General features: G+C 43.6%; 1 protein-coding gene and 1 long non-coding RNA gene across 5 annotated transcripts; one reads left to right on the top strand and one right to left on the bottom strand.

The window, feature by feature from the left end:
- Nucleotides 1-124: 124 nt before the first annotated feature.
- On the bottom strand, nucleotides 125-15,297 carry vav1 (vav guanine nucleotide exchange factor 1). 4 transcript variants are annotated; one of them, XM_076013805.1, is made up of 28 exons: nucleotides 15,136-15,297; nucleotides 14,917-15,033; nucleotides 13,095-13,211; nucleotides 11,304-11,362; nucleotides 10,110-10,175; nucleotides 9,902-10,010; nucleotides 9,705-9,800; nucleotides 9,519-9,587; nucleotides 9,320-9,423; nucleotides 9,076-9,175; nucleotides 7,868-7,963; nucleotides 6,952-7,020; nucleotides 6,759-6,845; nucleotides 6,590-6,675; nucleotides 6,328-6,463; nucleotides 6,077-6,186; nucleotides 5,038-5,139; nucleotides 4,830-4,943; nucleotides 4,725-4,734; nucleotides 3,711-3,735; nucleotides 3,482-3,618; nucleotides 3,115-3,180; nucleotides 2,986-3,014; nucleotides 2,133-2,243; nucleotides 1,579-1,666; nucleotides 1,331-1,460; nucleotides 444-595; nucleotides 125-330 (listed from the first exon to the last, which is right to left on the bottom strand). In XM_076013805.1, the coding sequence occupies exons 1-28, from the start codon at nucleotides 15,220-15,222 to the stop codon at nucleotides 277-279; spliced, it is 2,526 nt and encodes an 841-aa protein (XP_075869920.1). In that variant the 5' UTR covers nucleotides 15,223-15,297; the 3' UTR covers nucleotides 125-276. The 4 variants fall into 4 exon arrangements, with proteins under 4 accessions (XP_075869920.1, XP_075869913.1, XP_075869929.1 ...); XM_076013798.1 differs by having other exon boundaries at nucleotides 2,986-3,017; nucleotides 9,705-9,797; XM_076013814.1 differs by having other exon boundaries at nucleotides 2,986-3,017; nucleotides 4,725-4,744; nucleotides 4,849-4,943; nucleotides 15,136-15,296.
- A 1,273-nt stretch (nucleotides 15,298-16,570) lies between these two features.
- LOC142878837 (uncharacterized) lies at nucleotides 16,571-17,626 on the top strand. The gene is made up of 3 exons (XR_012925084.1): nucleotides 16,571-16,638; nucleotides 17,010-17,246; nucleotides 17,277-17,626. It is a non-coding gene; the product is annotated as an uncharacterized LOC142878837 (long non-coding RNA).
- Nucleotides 17,627-19,524: the final 1,898 nt, after the last annotated feature.

The following is a 19,524-nucleotide window of genomic DNA, read 5'->3' as shown; positions in this document are numbered from 1 at the left end:
TTGAGGGGAATTAAAGGACTGCAGACATTACCTTGGTAAAATCTCCATGCAAGTCGGAGCTGCAGCCAAGTCGTGTCGCCAAGACATATTAAACAATCATTTATGAACATTCAGAATTCATATGGGAAAAAAAAAACTTTTATTCACAGCACTTCACTTAAGTCACAAGCTCATCACCTCTCATACACACTCAGAACAATAATGCAGTCGATCCCACCCAAAGTACAGTATGTCGTATGTGTACAAATACAGGGTGTACACATCTCGGCAAGCGCATCAGCAGTACTCGGAGCTGTCCTCGTCCACGTAGTTTGCTGGAAAGAAGCCCACCTGGCAACAGAAGCAGTTAAGGACACATTAGGAAGGACCCCACGGCACATGCCGTGTATTATTATCATTTTACCGGCAATATTCTTATCTGCGGCTGTTAGCGGATCTCTCACCCGGCCATAAACTTCCCCCTTCCACCATCCACTGTGGCCTTTTTTGGAGAGAATCTTGATAGTGTCCCCTTCCTGCAGTGACAGCTCTGAGCGGTCACGAGCAGAGAAGTCATATCTGGCTCTGGCGACGCCAAAACTCTTGGTGCTGCCTCCTGTCGGACATTATTGACGTAAATGAGAAACGGATGGAAATCAGATCGATGGCGTTTTTATCAGCCGAATTTGATTCTTCCTTTGTCTTTCCACGATGCAACGAGGAGGACATGCTGAGTTTTCAGAAGTTAATACACATAAATTACATTTATTCCGACCACATCGCAAGTAAAGATATGTTAAGATATGTTAAGCTAAGCTAAGTAACGTTAAGTTGCGTTACGTAAAGTTACGTAAAATGAAGTCAAGTCCAGCTAAGTCAGGTGAAGTAAAGTTACGATTTAAAGTTACAATAAGCTGGGTCAAGTCGCGTAACGAGTTGAGTTAAGCTCAGCCAGGTTGGATTATGTTTTGTTAAGTTGTGTTAAAGTAAACCAAGTTTTGTTACGTTAAAGTAACACTTATTTGTTTGGATCACCTGTGTTGTTAGGGCCAGTGCAAGCGAACAAGACCTTCTTGATTTGACTGTTCCCTCCTTGGCTGACCACGACCAATCACCTGCCTACCTTACCTGTCTCTGGCCATCCCCTGCACCCTCCTCTCCTACACCAACTAATGACTCGTCTTTGTTCAAGCCAAAGCAAAACAATTAGTAATTTACCAGAGAATCGAAAGTCTCCAAGAAATTCACTCAAAGCAAAATGCTAACATTTTTCACATATTTATTTCCTCGAGCGTGACGATATTTCACGGCAATAAGTCCGCTTCAGTAAAGTGCCAGAGAAGTGCCGTACTTGGTGTGGTGTTTGGCGTGTTGTTAGGTGTGTTGCTGTCCTCCGGTTGCTTGTAAGGTGTTCGCAGCGTAGTGTCCACCTCCTTAAAATACTCCTTTAAGGAGTTCTGCTGGTAAAACTGAATCATCTCCTAATGCAGCAAAGACACAGACAGTCGGGGGTCAGGCGTGTGAGAACAAAATCCTTCAGCTTCATATGATGAGGCCGTGGTGTGAGATGATGGCCAGATTGGACATTATCATACATACTATTAAACCCTTGAAGGCTTTCTTGTCATTGATGCGGAAGAGGCCTTCAGTAGACGTGATCTTGATGTGTCTGATGTCCATGTTGAACCTTGAGGGCCAAAAACCAGGAGTTTTGAGGGGAAAAGAACCACTCAAGTAAAACATAATAATAAAAAAAAATAATAAATAACGTATCATTTTTTTTCCCCCTTCCTTTTTGTGGCACTTACTAGTAGTCGGTACAATCCAGTAAAGCGGAAGGAAATTCCCAAACAGTTTCATTTCCAGTCGGTGTTTTTTCACCGATTCAGCGGAAACTTTTCACTTTCGCCAGGTTCCGCTTTAGTTATTGAAATGATGCTTCAATAACAGTACAACAGCCATATAAATATTGTAATTGACACACCTTAGCAGCTATTTGGCAGTGTTGCTGGACAACCCAACTCACATTTAGACGGTTTCCACATTTCAACCACATTAAGCTGAGTTGAAGAAACAAGGACATGCACTGAAAGGGGGGGAGGGGGTTATATGTAGGGACTGAGAAAGAGGAAGAGGAGTGTGTGAAACTTTACTTGATGCTGATGGCAAACTCTCCTCCATCTTTCTGCCGCACTAGGAAGGTCCCGTCAGAGCGAGGCATCAGCAGGTTCTTGGCTGCAGTTCTGTCCATGTTCCCTGCAAACCTTGTCACAGGATTGTTGAAAAGTTCAAATTGTTTGATGCGCTGTACTTGAGCGTGTACTTTAAGAACACTTGTCAGGTAAACTGTATGTATTGTAATAGGTTGTGCTTTTGTTTAATTGCAGCATTTGTTTTTCAAATGGCTTCCAACACCAATCCTGCTTATTAGCGACAGCAGCAGTAGAGATAAAAAAAGAATATATATATATAAATTGCTAAAACTGCTTTTAAACACAGCTCAGTACAGCTGCTACTCTGAAAAATACTTACTATGAAACTCATGTATTTTATCTATAGAGTGCCTGTTAAGAAAACACATGCCAGGGTTTATAAAATGCATTAAGCATTGAGCGGCAGAAAACTAAAATGTAATAATAAAAAAAATGGTAAGGAGCAGTTCTGAATATCAATGTTCCAGAGTCACAGCAGTTGCTGAATTCTATCCTAGTTGTCTTAGAAGAAACATTGTGTTTATTCTGCTAAAGTCAATCATTTCATCACTGGGCCTCTCACAGACAAGCAACCGCTCACACTGACGCCGACGGGCAGCTTAGACCATTTACAACTGTATTTTGTCTAACTTGCGTGTATTTGGAATGCGTGAGGAAGACAGAGTACATGCACACTCGCCAAAGAAAAACTCTTTTTGAAGAGTCTTTCCTGCAGTGCATTTCAGTCCGGGATGTCGCAAAGCTGTGTGAAGGTTTGGAGAAGGAATTTCACCTATTTCTCCTCGGTACTCACCAGTGATAGCAAGACAGGTCGGACGTAGGCTTCTGGGCAGAAAGGTTGCAAACAAACTCCAATTAGACGTTACTTTTAGTAAAACTAAGCCACTTTCAAATTGAATCAAGCCTTCAGTAAGATACTCACAGCAACATAGGGCTGAACCTTCTGATAAGGAAACCATCCCATTTGTCCCACGGTCAGATTCCTTCCCTGAGTTACACACAGACGTGAACATGTTGCGTGACATGGTAGGACCAGCGACATGAAAAATGATCAGAGCAGTGTGATGGGATCAATAATAAGTGATTTAGTGTTGCTCTCATGCGTGAAGCAGGTTTTGCAGGCATCGCTGTTGCCACTGAACTCAGAGGGCATCGGTCTTGCTTCACTCTGTGTGTGTGTGTGTGTGTGTGTGTGTGTGTGTGTGTGTGTGTGTGTGTGTGTGTGTGTGTGTGTGTGTGTGTGTGTGTGTGTGTGAGAGAGAGAGAGAGAGAGAGAGAGAGAGTCCTACCTCCCACCACGCCAGGTCAGCGTCAGCTTTCGTCAGTTCGATGATGTCACCTATGGAGAGGTGCAGCGGTTGGCCAAAGCCCACGGGTGGTGGCGGCAGACCATAATATTCCTGGCTCACTTCCATCTTCGGGTATCCTGAAGCAGCAGGGGGAATAAGGTCACACGCAGATCTTACACGTGATGGAAGCGCTTTAAATTTGCACACATTCAGTGGCTGAGTCTCTTACCGAAGGTGGAATGTCCAGAAGCTCTCTGTGTTTGGATCAGAGAGGAGGAGAAAAACATTAGCGGCGATATTTCACACTAATATATAACAACACTGGGCCACTAACAAGAGACATGCAAGAACTCACACTGACCCCCCCCCCCCCCCACAAACAATTGAGACCATTTAGAACTGTAATTCACCTTATTTGTGTGCATTTGCAATGTGTGAGGAAGACGGAGCACATGCAAACTTGTCAAAGTTTGCATGTGATTTTGAGCGTTTTTTTTTTTTTTTTTTTTACAGTGCATTTCAGTACAGTGTGTACCAGAAACATTATCAGCGTTATTTCAGACTAATATCACTGGGCCACTGACAGAGACCGGCGACTACAAAGAGATGTAGACCACCAGTCAAATGTTTGGACGCATCCTCCTGATTGAATGGTTTTTCTTTTCATTTTCATGACTATTTACATTGCAGATTGTCATTGAAGCTAATGAATGTGTTCATTCATAGCTTCAAAGCTGATTAATGAACACATATGGAATATGTATTCAACAAAAAAAGTGGGAAATAACTCAAAAAAAGTTTTATATTTTAGATGATGTGGAACAGCCACCTTTCATATAAAATATATAGAACATAACATATTGAGGTATTTAACATTTCTTTTATTTTGCAGCTGGAGGTCAGGCTGGCACGCATGCTCACTGGAGGAGAGAGATGTGCAATACCTAAATACACCACCGGTCAAAGGTTTGGCCACGTACTTCTGGTTTTTCTTTCGTTTTCATGACTATTTTACATCACACATTGAGGTATTTAAAAAAAAAAAAATTCTTTGGCCACATTAATCCAAATATCTTGCTCATATATCTTTGATGTCTTCAGTGTGGATCTACAGTGTAGGAAGTAGTCCAGATAAAGAAGAAACACGAGTGTCCAAACTTTTGCCTGCTTAGCGTAGATGTGAAAACCAAAAACGTGAATTTGAACATCATGTAAAATACACAACACACAAACATTGTTTTACCTTCTTATTGCTGACATAATCTGCAAGTGAGAGGAGAGAAGCGATGCACAGTCAGTCAACACAGTTCCTGAACTGGACTTGAGCGAAAGTGAACAAAACAAACACACGAGAGCGAGAGCGAGACCTGAGTGTCGTCCGCATGCGGGGACTCTGCCCAGACACTCCTTGTGCGCAGCCATTTTGCAGCGTGTACAGCGGTAACCCTGGAAGAATATCCCCCTGCACAGGACAGCATGGAGACGTCCAGGGTGAGAGGAGAGTGAGAGCAGAGAGAGAGAGAGAGAGACGGAGAGAGAGGGAGAGCTGAAGGAACCTTAGCAGCATGGAGCAGGCCTTGCAGGAGGTGGTTTCCTCGAAGCAGTGCATCTGGAAGTCATGGTTGTTGGCTGTGGAGTTCTCCGGACACATGTTGGACCTGCAACATCAGCAATGAGATGGACAGTGGTTCACAGACAGTCTTCACCGGCACCGGCTGACAGCACAAGGCGGCTTTTCAGGAGGTTTTTCTTTTTTTTTTTTTTTTAGACAAAGAAGGCACAGGTGAAGCCAGAGAAGGCTCTCTTTCATCTATCAGAAGTATACATTATTTTGCCTCTACAGTGTTTTAAATGAGAGATGAAGCAATTACATGTGAGTCAATGATCCCAAGTGCTACACACACAAGTGTATAAATATTTAATTTGTGCGAGTGCTTCGATACAGAGAGACACCCCTTTTAAAGTTTGATCAAATTATAACACTGTGTAATGTGTGATTTTTCCCAGCAGATGGCGCTACGGTATGCTGCACACATACTGTAAATGTCAGGAAGCCAATATGTATATACATATACGTTAATGGCATATTTTCCATCATTGATGTTTTTTTTTTGTTTGTTTGTTTTAAATCAGTGACAGAAAAATCTGAAGGCCGTCAGTCATTTTGAAAGATTGCAATTCACACCCCTGACCACTTGGTGGCAATGAGCATATTGTAACATCCCCTTCTGACACATGGTGCAGAGGCGTCACTCAGACAGTTCCTTTGCGTGTCTCAGCACTCTCGCTCACACACACACACACACACACACACACACACACACACACACACACACACACACACCTCTGACATGCATCTGCTAAAGACTGGAACTGCAACCAACCAATGACTCTGATTAGAAAGTAAACTGTGAGGACAGTTACAACTGCAGATTCTAACAGAATTAGAAATTCAAATTTAACAGTTGGGTGCCTGCCTGCCAATAACCACACACTGCGTTGACATCAAAAAGACAAAACATTACAACGTTACTGATCCCATTTCACTCCCATCTTTGCTTGATTTCGTGTGTGTGTGTGTGTGAGATAACTCACAGAGCCATCTCAAACTGCTCCATCCATTTCTTCTTCAGCTCTTTGGTCTTAAAGAAAAGGTCATATCCACATCGTCCGTAGCAGTCCAACAGCAGGAACACGTGAGACCACTGCTCACACACACACACACACACACACACACACACACACACACACACACACACACACACACACACACACACACACACACACAGTCAGCTTCAGTAGATTAATGCTGGTGAAGTGAAGGACCAGAGACGCTGTTGAAAGACCTTCTTATTCTCCTTCTCTCCCGAGGTTTCATCTCGTATCTGGTAGTTCTGTAGTTCAATGATTTCCTTCAGCTCGAAGGTCTCGCCACTCTTTTTCTTGCAGACAAACATGGCCTTGTCGAAGAGGAAGGCGTACCTGAGGACGAGCAGGACAACAGCCAGAAGATTTTATTTCAAAACAAAAATGAAATGATTGAACACGAAGTCCGGCCTTTTTTGTACAAATTGCTTGGAGCGGAGCGGAGTCGTGCAGCTCCCTCACCTATCCTGTTTGGACCTCTTCTCCTGGCTGCAGATCTTCAGCTCTCCGTCGATCTTGGGCCGGCCGAAGAGTGCCAGAGACTGAGTCTGCGTGGACGGAGGGCGGACGGAGGTGGTGAGGAGCACGGAGGGCAAAAACCAAAGGAAAGCCACGCAAGTCTGGACCTCACCATGTTTTCGATGGACAACTGGAATGTGGTGATCTGTCTGATGATCTCATTGTCTCGTTTCACTTCGTTCACACTCTGAGCCAAGTCCTGCAAACACACACACACACACACACACACAGGCGAGGCCAGAAATGTTTCTGTGAGAAGCAGCGCTACGAAGTGATGAGGCAAAACGCACCTCGTGCCCACTCACTCTCATAGCATCAAGTGCTGTGCGAAGGTTCTCCTTGTCTGCGGGGTCGGTGGTGTGCTTCATCAGCTCCTGGTGTCACAACCGCACAAGTTTAGTGGAGAAGAATGTGGCATCAGGTCTGCGTGTCACTTCCGTACAAGCGTTTTGCACTCGCTGACTCATTTCTGCATTGAACTCCATTCTAACCAGCGTCATGAGATAATGCTCTGAGAAGATCACTAGTGCAGGAGAATCAGTCAGGACGTGCTCAACATATTACGGGATGGCTTTGACACTCGTTGCCTTGAACGTCTGATTGACAGTGTGCAATATGCAGCCATCGTTATACAAGTTGAATGCTTTGAAACTGCTACAGAAAAATGCAAACATTTCAAAAAAAACAAACAAACAAACAAGGCTTTGTATTATAATCACACTTGGTTGTGTGTAACACACCATAAAAGAGCCATGAAAGCAGCACGGTTTGTATTACAGGCTCTTTAAAACAGTCGACTGTGAGTGAGTTCAACACATCACTTTCAACGAGACGTTGGAAATGGTTTGCGTTCAACATTAAAATGCTCCCAAAAACTTTATTCGGCAGAAAATACTGTAGCACTACTTTGGGTCTTGTAAGAGCACAGTGTTACCTTACACCCCACTAAACAACAGCGAGCAGCAAGTGTAGGATTTACACTTTGGCAGGTGAAACCACAGAAGGATCTCTGTCATCAAGGTACCACTTTGAATGAGACATTTGAAATGGTTTTCATTAAACACCAACACTCCCACACTGCAGCACATCTTGACTGAGTGATCGGTATGTCATTCGACTGGTTAGAATGGCGTTCGGTGTAGAAAATGAGTCAGCAACCCCAATTGTTTTTGAACAGTAGGAAAAAAAAGAAAAAGAAAAGCCAAACACGTGTGAACACACCTGTAACAGCAGGTGATACTTGAGAACCCTCTGCATGGGAACCATGAGCAAGTCTCTGAGGGTGAAGCGACCGCTGTTGGCTCTGTTTGAACACTCCTGAGACACACACACACACACACACACACACGCGCACACACACACACACACGCACACACGCACACACGCACGCACGCACGCACGCACGCAGGTGGAGGAAGTGAAGATCAGCAGCAGACCATGAACTGGTTTTAGAGGCTGTTGTGAGAAACTGAGCTCAAACCAGACTGATTCACCGCCGTGTGGTGAGAAGCGACCCAAAATGTCAACTTGCAGTTTTAAAACCCGTGTGTTTAAGAACCAGAAACAATCCCACGGTCACAACCTTTGAGGGATTCAAGCAGGATTTTCTGACAGGAACCCAAAGGTTGTGAGCGAAACGCTCACGGTTGCCTTGAAGTAGAGCAACTGGTAGCAGCACGGAGCGAGCGTTAGCCAGAGGTGGGGAGTAACTCAGTAACTCAGTACTAATACTTTGTTACTGTGCTGAAGTACATTTATGTACTTGCTTGAGTCTGTGCTTTACTCAAGCGTTTCTTTTCTGACAACATTTTACTTTTACTCCCTGCATCACGACACAAATATTTACTTCTTACATTGAAAGAACTTGCTTGGTACTTTAGTGTTTGAAAGATACAAATTCTGGTCAAAGTAATTCAATTCTTGTTTCTTAAAGTTGTTGTTGCTTGAGTTGGAGCTATTTGAACTATGCAGTTTGGACTCATACTTCTGATTGAATGGTTTTTCTTTCATTTTCATTGTAGATTCTCACTGAAGGCAACAAAGCTATGAATAAACACACAAAAGTGTGAAATAACTCAACAAGAAACAAGTTTTATATTTCAGATGGTCTGGAACAGCCACCCTTCATATAAAATACATACAACATAACACACACTAGCAGTCAAACGTTTGGACACACCTGTTCCTTCTTTATCTTGACTACTTTCTACACTGTAGTGACACAGTGGAGACATCAAATATATGAAGATGTGTGGATTAATGTGGCGAAAGAAAAAAAAAAAGTTAAATACCTCAATATGTGACGTAAAATAGTCGCGGAAACGAAAGAAAAACCATCAAATCAGAAGTACGTGTCCAAACCTTTGACTGGTGGTGTGTTTAGGTATTGCACATCTCTCTACTCTAGTGAGCATGTGTGCCAGCCTGACCTCCAGCTTCATCCTGATGTCCTCCCTGATGTTGGAGAGCTTATCCAGGTGTTTGGTTGCTGTCTCTACCTGACTGCAGTACCGTCCGTACAGCAGCAGTCTGAGAGCAAGAGACCACGGATTACAGCGCATTCTGACTGAACGTCGGAGTGTTCGCGAGTACTACGCTGCCATTGCCAGTATATTATTAAATCGTGAGGGGTGGGTGTGTGTGTGTGTGTGTGTGTGTGTGTTTGTTACTGACCTCTCTTTGTAACTAAAAAACACCTGGTGGAGATTTTTGGCTCGAAAGCTTAAAATTGAAGTTCGAACCTCCTCCAACAAGTCCCGGTGTGTGAGCGCCAGATCCTCGGAAGAAACCAAGCAAAAAATCCAATTATCTACACGTTTAATTTATACATGTACTCAATACACAAACATGCACACTACACGCTCTTTATTACCTCTATGTTGATGAAGATATTCTCCATATCTTCGGGCTGTAGGAACTTTCTAAGAGGCTTCATGAAGTGCTGCGCAGAGACACGACGGTGCGTTTGAAAACCGTTTCAGCGTCAAATCGACAAAAAAACGTCAAAATCGTCAAACTTGTGGCTCGACGCGGAGAGAATCTTTCCGAGAACCCGTACCTGTAAAATCGACTCGAGCGTATCCGTGTATTTCTCCTCCGTCTGTCGGATCTCCTGCAGGCAGCACTCTCGCTTGTCCACGCCAGTCTTCTGCTGCTGTGTAAAGACGCACCAGAGGAAGCGGTCAGAGCCCAGTGAGCTCCAGTGGGAAGCTGCGCTTGCACGACACGTTGGACGCTTCACACGCCGACACCGACTACTTCAGGCTGTTCGTCCGTCCGCATCAGGTCCTCGTAGATCTCGTCCCCTTTGTTCTCCTCGTCCTCCACAAAGTCGTACAGGTCGTCGTCCTCGTCCACCGTGTCACTGAGGCACCAGACACACACACACACACACACACACACACAATGTTGTGTTGAACATTTTCACAGGTGTGTCGTTTAAAAGGAATGGAAAGCGACTCACTCTATTTGGTCGGACAGGCCACTGTAGATTTCGTCGTCCGCAGCGCATCCCTCCAGAGGAAACGGCCTGTAGGAAGAAGAGGAAGAAGGAGGAGAAGAAGAAGAAGGAGAAGGAGAAGGAGAAGGAGAAGAAGAAGAAGAAGAAGAAGAAGGAAGGAGGAGAAGGAGGAGGAGAAGGAGAAGATGAAGAAGAAGAAGAAGAAGAAGGAGAAGAAGATGAAGAAGAAGGAAGGAGGAGAAGGAGAAGAAGAAGGAGAAGAAGAAGAAGGAGAAGACCTTTATTTATCCCACGGTGGGGAAATTTGCATAATTACAGCAGCAAAAAGACCTGTACAGTGCAAAAGATTGAGAATTATATTCATTAAAGAAATAATAATAAAAAAAAAATCTGTAGTTATAAACAGAAAAATAAAGAGCATATACATGCTCATATACACACATATACACATATATACACAGGAATACGTGCGTGTGTATTTTTTAATGTAATCATGGTAAGAATGAAAAATGACTAAGTATTAACTACCATACTACCAGTCAAAGGTTTGGACACATATTACTGATTGAATGGTGTTTCTTTCATTTTCAAGACTATTGACATGGTTGATTGTCACTCAAGGCACCAAAACTATGAATGAACACATATGGAATATGTACGAAACAAAAAAGTGTGAAATAACTCAAACAAGTTTTATATTTTAGATGATGTGGATTAATTAGATTCATCTATTTATTTGTTTTTTCTCTTGCCACATGAATCCACATATCTTGCTCATATATTTGATGTCTCCAGTGTGCATCTACTGTGTAGAAAGTAGTCAAGACGAAGAAGAAACAGGTGTGTCCAAACTTTTGACTGCTGTGACTGTGTAGATGTATGAAGAAAACATCATAGAACAAGTTCTATTTTAAACATGCAGTCATCAAAGGTCATTTAGATTGAAACGCTTTTAAAGTTAAGAATTAAAATGAAGAATTTAAAGGGAAAATTCTATTCAAATCGTTTCATTTTGGCGCATCTTTGACCCAGGAAAGTGGAGGCATTGTTAAGCAGACAGTCGCCCATGACTGACTTTGATGACGCAAGATGTTTTTTGTTTTTTTGTTGGTGATTTTAGAGGATCAGCAGCAAAGGCAGCTCTTAAAAGGTAGAATTTATTGTTGGTGGTTGTGTCAAACAGGAAGCGCGACTCACCGAAATCCTCTCTGCGTGGCGACGGCGGAATGAGAGAGGATCGACAATGTGTCAATGACCTGCAACACACACACACACACACACACACACACACAAGAGGAGATGTGAAGCTGCAGCATTGCGTACAGAAAGACGGAACGGAAGAGAAAGAGCCGTTTCACACTCTCAGCACTGACAGTGGGAAGCTGTGCGGAGCCGCTTGCAGTCTGACTGCACTTCTTCACCGAGACTGAGCAGCGTCACGCCGAGCCATCAAAGCACTCGGCGCTCAAAATCAAACTTTTCCTTTCTGACACTGCTGCCATATGTGTCTGTGTTTGCCAGCGGCCCTCTGTCCGTGACTTCACTGTGCAAATAGAGGGGACGGGCCTTGTTTGATGAGGTTGGATGAAGGAATTGAAAGAATGGAAACAGTAACGGTCCCGGTGTCTTATTAACTTATTCTCTCACCGCATTCCTTCGCAATGACACATTGTGTTTGTGCCATCATCGCTCATCAACTGGTAAAATGTAGGCCTGATGTGTCTGTTTTTAAAAAAAATCTCAGTCTGATCATGATGATTGACCATTTCTCAATGCCAATATTCAATCAATCAATCAATCAATCAGCCAACTTGTATTTGTACAGCACTAAATGGCATCCAAAGGTGTCTCAAAGCACTCTGTACAATCAGAGGGAAACTAACTGACATTGAAAAGATGGAATTTTTTTATTTAACACATTTGTGTTTTTTTTACACATTTCAGTTCACGTGACGACAGGAAGACTTTTGGTTTGTACAAATCACACACTCCTGAAACTAGAAAAACAAACCTTAAAAAAAGAAGTTGTGACATAGATGTTTATATTTCATCACGAAATGTACACTGCCAGTCAACAGTTTGGACTCACCCTATGAATCGAATGTCTTTTCTTTCATTCTCATGACTATTGACATTGCACTTTCTCACTGAGGGCGTCGAAACTACGTATGAACACACATGGAATTATGGAGGAAACAATGAAAGCGTACAATAACTCAAACACGTTTCAAATTGAAATTCTTCAAAACGGCCACCTTTCATAAAAATCATATTTAGAGTGATTGAATGTGATTTCTTTGCTGCATAATGACAAATATCTTGCTCATATATTTGATGTCCTTAGCATCTATGTGCAGTGTAGAAAGTTGAAAAGATTATTGTCCAAACCTTTGACTGGTAGCGTGTGTATTGCAGTATGTAAAGTTGCATCTGTTATGGTATGGTTTGGTTTTTTTCATATTCTTTCCCCTAAAGCTCTCATGAACTTTAGAATTAAAAGCTTGAATATTCAAAATAGTCGACCATCCTTTGGAAAAGTAAGAATTTGGAGAACGGCCGGATGGCGCCGCAGCCTCAAAGAGATGGCGTGCGACCTTGTGAGCAAAGCAGCAACTGTGAGAGCGTGTTTGGTGAACTGGGCTGCAGTCGTCCCCGACTGAAAAAAAACCCCTTCCTTCTCCTGTGTTCACTTCAAATCAGTCCCGATGGTTGCAGAGCTTCATTTGCACCGCGTCGTCAAAATGAGGAAAATTGTGAACTTCTCAGCTCACTTCTTGGCTCAGTAGTTTTATGAAAAACAACTACTTCCTGTGAGGGGTATGTGGGTGTGTGCAAGCTGCAGCGAGGTGTCAGAGTGCACCAGTCTTCCACCATGATCATCACTAAATAAACGCATCGTCTGCTTCTGTCGACTGCTTTCTCAGAGCCGAGCTCGTCCCAGAGGGGCCGGGCCGGGCTCGGCTCGGCTGCGACCGACGGCCTTTTTACCTTTCCAAAGTCCCGGACGTCAAACAGGTCGAAGGCCTCAAACAGGTCGCTCTTCCTCAGGTGAAACTTGCAGTGACAAGCGCCGAGAAAGGTGCGGATATTTTTCAGGCACAGAAACTGAAAACAGAGGAGAAGACACGAGTGAACCTTCAGGGCCGCAGCCTCGCCATTTCCGTCATGTTTAGACACTTGAACACGTCTGCCGAAAGACGAAAGAGTGTTGCACACGCTGCCAGAATGTGCTGGAGCGACGAACAGCAGCAGCAGCAGCAGCAGAGGAGCCAAACGCTACAGTTTCTCCGTAGCGAAAACCACAGCAAGCAGAGTGCGCTGAATATTGCTGGTCAGACGCGCTGCTTACTCAACTTCCTGAACCAGCGCCTCGAGCTATTTCTCTGTTTCTCTCTCGCTCTCTCGTTCTTGCTGTGTATATAAGAGCAGTGGGAAATGTGGAAGTTTAATTTGAGAAAAGGGGAAACACTGGGCTCCAGCAGTGCTGCGCGCAGCTGAGGGAGATCCACACTGTCTCACAGTAACCCCAACCACTGCTGCAAAAAGCAGAGAGACGGTCCTGCTATTGTGTAATCAACTGTGAAGAAGCATGTGTGTGTGTGTGTGTGTGTGTGTGTGACTGGACTCGTCGGTGTGGAATCCCACATTCTGTTAATCACCGGATGTTTCTTCAGCGCTCTTGACCTCAGAGGATTTCCCAGAGTTTCACCGTGTCACAGCAAATTCACCCAAATGCATCAAAGCTGAGCGACGGCGGTGAACGGCGTCGCTGTGAACACCTGACACCTGGTGTGATTTCCCTCCAGCCGGGTACGGGCCGGTCAGTCAAGCGACACACTGTCTCCGTCTCGTCGAACGCCACTGATCTGTCAAACTGTCAACCTTGATCTCAGAGCTCGCTGATGCCCCCCCCCCCCCCGCCAGACTCTGGTTTTAGAGCAGACTGCTTGTCGTCTGCTTCTTCTTCTTTTTCTTTTTTTGGTTTGAGACACTTGCAGGAAATTTAAATGAGAGAAATGCAGTGACTTACGCAACACATCAATGCAGTGGATCTGCTTTTCCCATCAGCGCTACTCACAAACGGCCAGTTTGCATCAAAAACAAACAAGTGATATCCAGGCTCTATGGAGCCCGAACGAGGAGCAGGGATGTAAAATGATGGACAGAAGCTGCAGTGACTATTTTCCCCTTTACTGCCTGTCTTTAAGACATTGCTGAAACACAGAGTAGCAGACTTTTTTTTTTCTTCTTATATTCCCTTCCGACAATCCCCCCCCCCCCCCCCCCCCCCCCCCCCCCCCCCCCACCATATATGTTTGTCTATGCTCACTGCTCTCGCCGCTGCGCACAATCCAATCATGCTGGCAAACCATTTTAACTGACTGACCTTGTTTGAAACATTAATCGAAAATTCCAAAGGAGTTTCCTTCACAAAATCTGGCCATTTGAGGTACTGAAACAAATTTCCCAAGCTTACGCAAAAAAAGAGAGAGAGAGAAAAAAAAAAAAAGCGTAGTTTCCAGATCGTAAGCAAATTTCTTCCTCAAAAATTGCTATTTTTTTCCCCTTCAAGTTGTGGATATCTTATTTTTGATCACGTAATACAATCTGTACACCGGCTCCCCTCATTCCAACGATACAAATCACATTATTTACTTATCAGGCTGCCTCGGAGCCCTGGCACCTGACCCTATGGAAATTGAGCAGGAAAGATTTTTTTGTTTTGTTTTGTTTAAACGTTTGTGTGTGTGTGTCTGTGTTTGTGTGTGTGTGTGTGTGTGTGTGTGTGTGTGTGTGTAGCATGAGTTACCTGGGACATCTGTGGCCGCAGGTTGATCTCTCTAAGGTTGACCGCCTGCGGCAGTAGGTTGTTGAGTAGCTGACAGAGCAGGACGCCGTCTCTCAGGGCCTGAGCCAGGTCGCACACCTGGTTTCAAAAAAAAAAACCAACACAACATTAGAGCAGGTGAGCCGTGCCGTGCCGTGCCGTGCCATGCCATGGCTAATGGTGAGCATGTGAGCCAGTCACCTGAGCGCCCTCCCATGTCACCCGATGGTTATCAGGAAGAACTCTGCATTCTATCAGCCACACTGCACACTGCCGCCACAACTCCATCTTTGTTTTTCTGAAACAAAGGGTGCAAGAAACGAAGAAACGGGTGCTGCAGTGTTTAGCAGCGATGGTCACTGGTCACAAGGAAGAGTCAAACACAGAGTGAACACATTGGGATATTAATAAGCTTCACTTCTGCCCAAACACACAGTCGCTCTGAATCTCGCTCCCTCAAAGACTGAACCTCATCACAGCAACAGAGGCTGGAGTGTCATTCAAATGGCCTCAGATCAGATTATTACAAACCAACGAGACCACAGACGCACTGTTGTCTTCTTCTTGTTGTTGTTGTTGTTGTTGTTGTTTTTCAAATAAACTTTGCGAGGGGGGGGGGGGGGGGGAATGAAATATGAAAACATATATTTTTTTCAAAAACAACAACAACAACAACACCTGAATCTCTCATGTTCAAATCTATACAAAGTTTTATTGGGTGGATTTCTCACCTTGAATGGCAACGGGCGGGTTCCGTGTCTCCTTCCTCTGCTCTCTGCGTTCACCTCCCTTGCTGCCTCCCTTTCATTTTCTCATTGTCAAACTTGAGCTCGAGCGCCTCTTGTTCTGCCTTTCTTCCGTGGTGGGTGTTCTGCAGCAGCTCGTGCACCGCGTCGAAGGCTTTTAACTCCATCCCGCAACTTCCTTTTTCCTCTGACGCACCCTCACTCACTCACACACACACACACACACACACACACACGACACACACGCACACGCACGCAGTGTTCTGCAGTGCAGTGCAGTGCATTGCACTGCAGACAGATAACGCCGGCGTGCGGCGCATGTTGGTTGCTGTGTCTAATTGCGCGTCGGTCGGTCTGTCTATGTTTAACGCGGCGCGCTTTGAAAAAAATAAACGGGCGGTCTTAAATATAAGTTCGTCTGGTGAAGTCCAAACACGACGACAGCGAAATCGAAATTCATGTGTTGTTGCGACCGAAGCGGAACGTGGATGAGAGATTGTACGAAAGAGAGCACAAAATGGATGTTGTGGGAGAACTGTGTGTGTGTGTGTGTGTGTGTGTGTGTGTGTGTGTGTGTGTGTGTGTGTGTGTGTGTGTGTGTGGTTCTTGAAATTCTAATACTCTGTCGAGTTATTGTGTGATTTACAAATGTACACCGCCGGTGAAAAGTTTGGACACATACTTCTGATTGAATGGCTTTTCTTATGATCATTTACATTGTGGATCGTCACTCAAGGCATCAAAAGCATGAATGAGCACATGTGGATATGAATATGGATTCAACAACAACAAAAAAGTGTGAAATAACTCAAACACGTTTTATATTTTTTAGATGATCTAGAATAGCACACCCTTCATATGAAATACAACATCACATATTTAGGTATTGAACATGATTTCTTTTGCCACATTAATCCACATATCTTGCTCATACATTTGATGTTTTCAGTATACACAGGTACTACCTGAAAAATTAGAATATCAAGTAAAAGTTGTTTTATTTTGGCAATTTAACATAAAAAATGAAAGCAACAAATTTTATTGAGCCATTCCACGCAAATTGACGTCTCAAGCACTTCCTTGTTGTAACTTTGCTGATTAAGATTTTCAGCTTATTAAAACCACATAGCCACAAACTCAGAAAATTAGAATACTGTGGAAAAGCTTCAGTTTTGTAGCTTCAAAGAGTCCAAAGAATCCAAAACACCTGCAAAAGGCTCCTGAGCCTTTAAAAAGTCTGTCTTGGGTTGTTGGCTCAGAAGAGTTCACACATGGGCAAACACAACAAGCTTTTCAGGAGATTCTCATTCTCTGGGCAGTACTGTACAGTAGCCACAATGTAGAAAGTAGTCAAGATGAAGAAGAAACAGGTGTGTTCAAACTTTTGACTGGCAGTCTATATGTTTTATTATCATGCCTTGTAGGGGAAAGAAATACTGAACCCAACAAGACGTCTGGAGAGTTTCTCAAATTCACAGAAAGTTCTGGAAGCACCGTCGCACACAGTTGGAGTCGGAGTGAGCTCTTGAACACTCTGGTTGAAGCTACTTTAGTCGATCTAAAGCGGTGCTGGCTCCACGCAGGTGCTATTAAGAGATTACAAGTGAAACAAGCCTCCCCTCATCTCTCACCTCCTTGCAGCGAGTGTGTCTTCACCCCCTCCTCACCTCCTCCCAGAGGTGTTGTATGCTTAGTACCTCTGGCTCTGCACAGTTTTGTTTCAAACTGCTCAAGGATTCAATCAGGGCGGTTTTCTCAAAGCTCACTCACACTTGGTCCCACATTCCACTTTCGGCAACTGCTGTCCTGCAATAGAAAAAGTGTCGACTAAATAGATAGCTACAGTGTGTAGATGCGTTAAGATTAGTTTCAAATTCAAATGATACATGTATCACATTCTGATCACAGTACAATAATACTGATATTGTACAATAATCGCACACAACGCTTATTCATTTATTTGGTTTTTAACCTAAAGATGACTCGCCATGTAAACTTCCTCGTAAATAATTTGATTGTTCTTCACTGGCATTGTGTAGTCGGCAACAATTTTACTGCTGAATCCATCAATAGCCAAGACGTGTGTCACTCCTAACATTGCCAGCTTCTCATTCTGGTCGAAGTTTGTGGCCCACAGACTCCGCATGGTACGGAACAGGGTTCAGATTCGTGCTCCCTAAAGCAAGTCTCGATCAGTCAATGCAAAGCAGAATTACATAAGTTAAACATTCAAAGAATTCATAAATTAAACACATGTATGGACTACTAATCAATTCTCAATATAATATTTGGTAAATTGAGTAATTTCAAAATTCAAGTGTTTGTTCTTAGTGAGTGACTTGAGAGCTGGACTCACACACAATAATAATAATAATAATAATAATAATAATAATAATAATAATAATAATAATAATAATAATTATTATTATTATTATTATTATTATTATTATTAACATTAACATTTGTGACTGCCCCTCATCTGTGCATTGCTTGAATAGGCCCTGAAGTTTATTTTCTGTCAAGCATTCAGGTAAAACAAGCCTGTTGTTCACGGATTTGACCACTAGATGTCAGAGTCGAGCGGACGTTCATGTGGAGGCCGACTCTCTGCCTGCATACCTTCCCTGACTTGACATGCTGGCAGTTTTGGATTTTCCTCTTCTTCCCCTTGTCTTTGGAACTCTCTCGACAGGCCTCCACATGCACTCTCCGCCTCCCCAGTGATAATGCTAATTTTCAGAGCTGTGATTTGTTGTTTTTTGGGGGAGCCGTGCTCCCACCGTGCTCTGTGATTGGCTCTCAAGGTGCGACGGCTGGTTTTGAGGGGAGGTGGGGCGGGCTTTCGCCGTGACCGCAGAGAGACAGTATATGCAAGGTAGATTTAATTAAAGAGGTTGAAAATTAGGTGTGTGGTAGCTTGCAAAGAGGGGACAACAGTGAGAAAGTGGAATAATAGGACGATTTAGGAGGCTATCACAAGGAGAAAGAGAGAATTTGGAGTTCTGAGTGCCACGCTGGACCTGGTTCACAGGTCAGTGCTACATACTGCAGCTGCTGGAAGCCAAACGACTCAGATTGTTTTCAACTCAGTTAAGTGTGTTGCTAATTTTCCTTTTTAAAGTGCACTATCAGACTGTCCTACATTTGTTTGTCTCTCTGAGACTCGAGCTGTAAATACATGTACAAGCATGTGAGTGAGGTATGTAGTCCGTATCTTTTCTTTCCCTGCTGTTCAGACATGAATAATCGTTCCATTGCCTGGTGGCTGAGAGAGAATGGCCTGTCCCAGTACACAAAGATACTGGAGCGCGGGTACTACGGTCTGGAGGTATGTGCACACATTCACTAAGCTCTTCTGTTTTTTTTTTTGCTATGGTATCTAATCTCCAGGAAAAAAACATTATCTTATTATACCCGTCTGACAATGCCTGATACTGTCTCATCCCAGGGTTTGCTGAAGGTAACAGATGGAGAGCTGAGGGACGCAGGGGTAGAAGATGCAACTCACAGACAAACCATTTTAGATGAACTTTCAAGGCACCGGCAGGGACTAGACCCACGCTGTGGCAACAACAAAGGCAGGTTTACATGCTGATCACAGCCCAATTACATAGATTTATTTAAGATGCGATGAGGTGCAATGTTAAAAAAAAGATTTAAAAAAACAAAAACTAAACAAAACAAAAAAATCAGTTGCAGTGTAAATTCTCCGTCTCAATATGTGATTGATGTTAAATTCAACTAATATGTATTTTTTTGTATGTGTATATGCATATACATATTTACATATGTATGTATACATTCTAAACAATACACTACCGTTCAACAGTTTGGGGTCACTTCT

The sequence above is a fragment of the Nelusetta ayraudi genome, unplaced genomic scaffold (assembly GCF_046127955.1).
Source record: "Nelusetta ayraudi isolate G7.1 ecotype Tasmania unplaced genomic scaffold, CSIRO-AGI_Nayr_v1 ptg000006l, whole genome shotgun sequence".
Classification (NCBI taxonomy): domain Eukaryota; kingdom Metazoa; phylum Chordata; class Actinopteri; order Tetraodontiformes; family Monacanthidae; genus Nelusetta; species Nelusetta ayraudi.
Note: the sequence above shows the minus strand (reverse complement) of the source record. Positions and strands in the feature narration are given on the sequence as shown.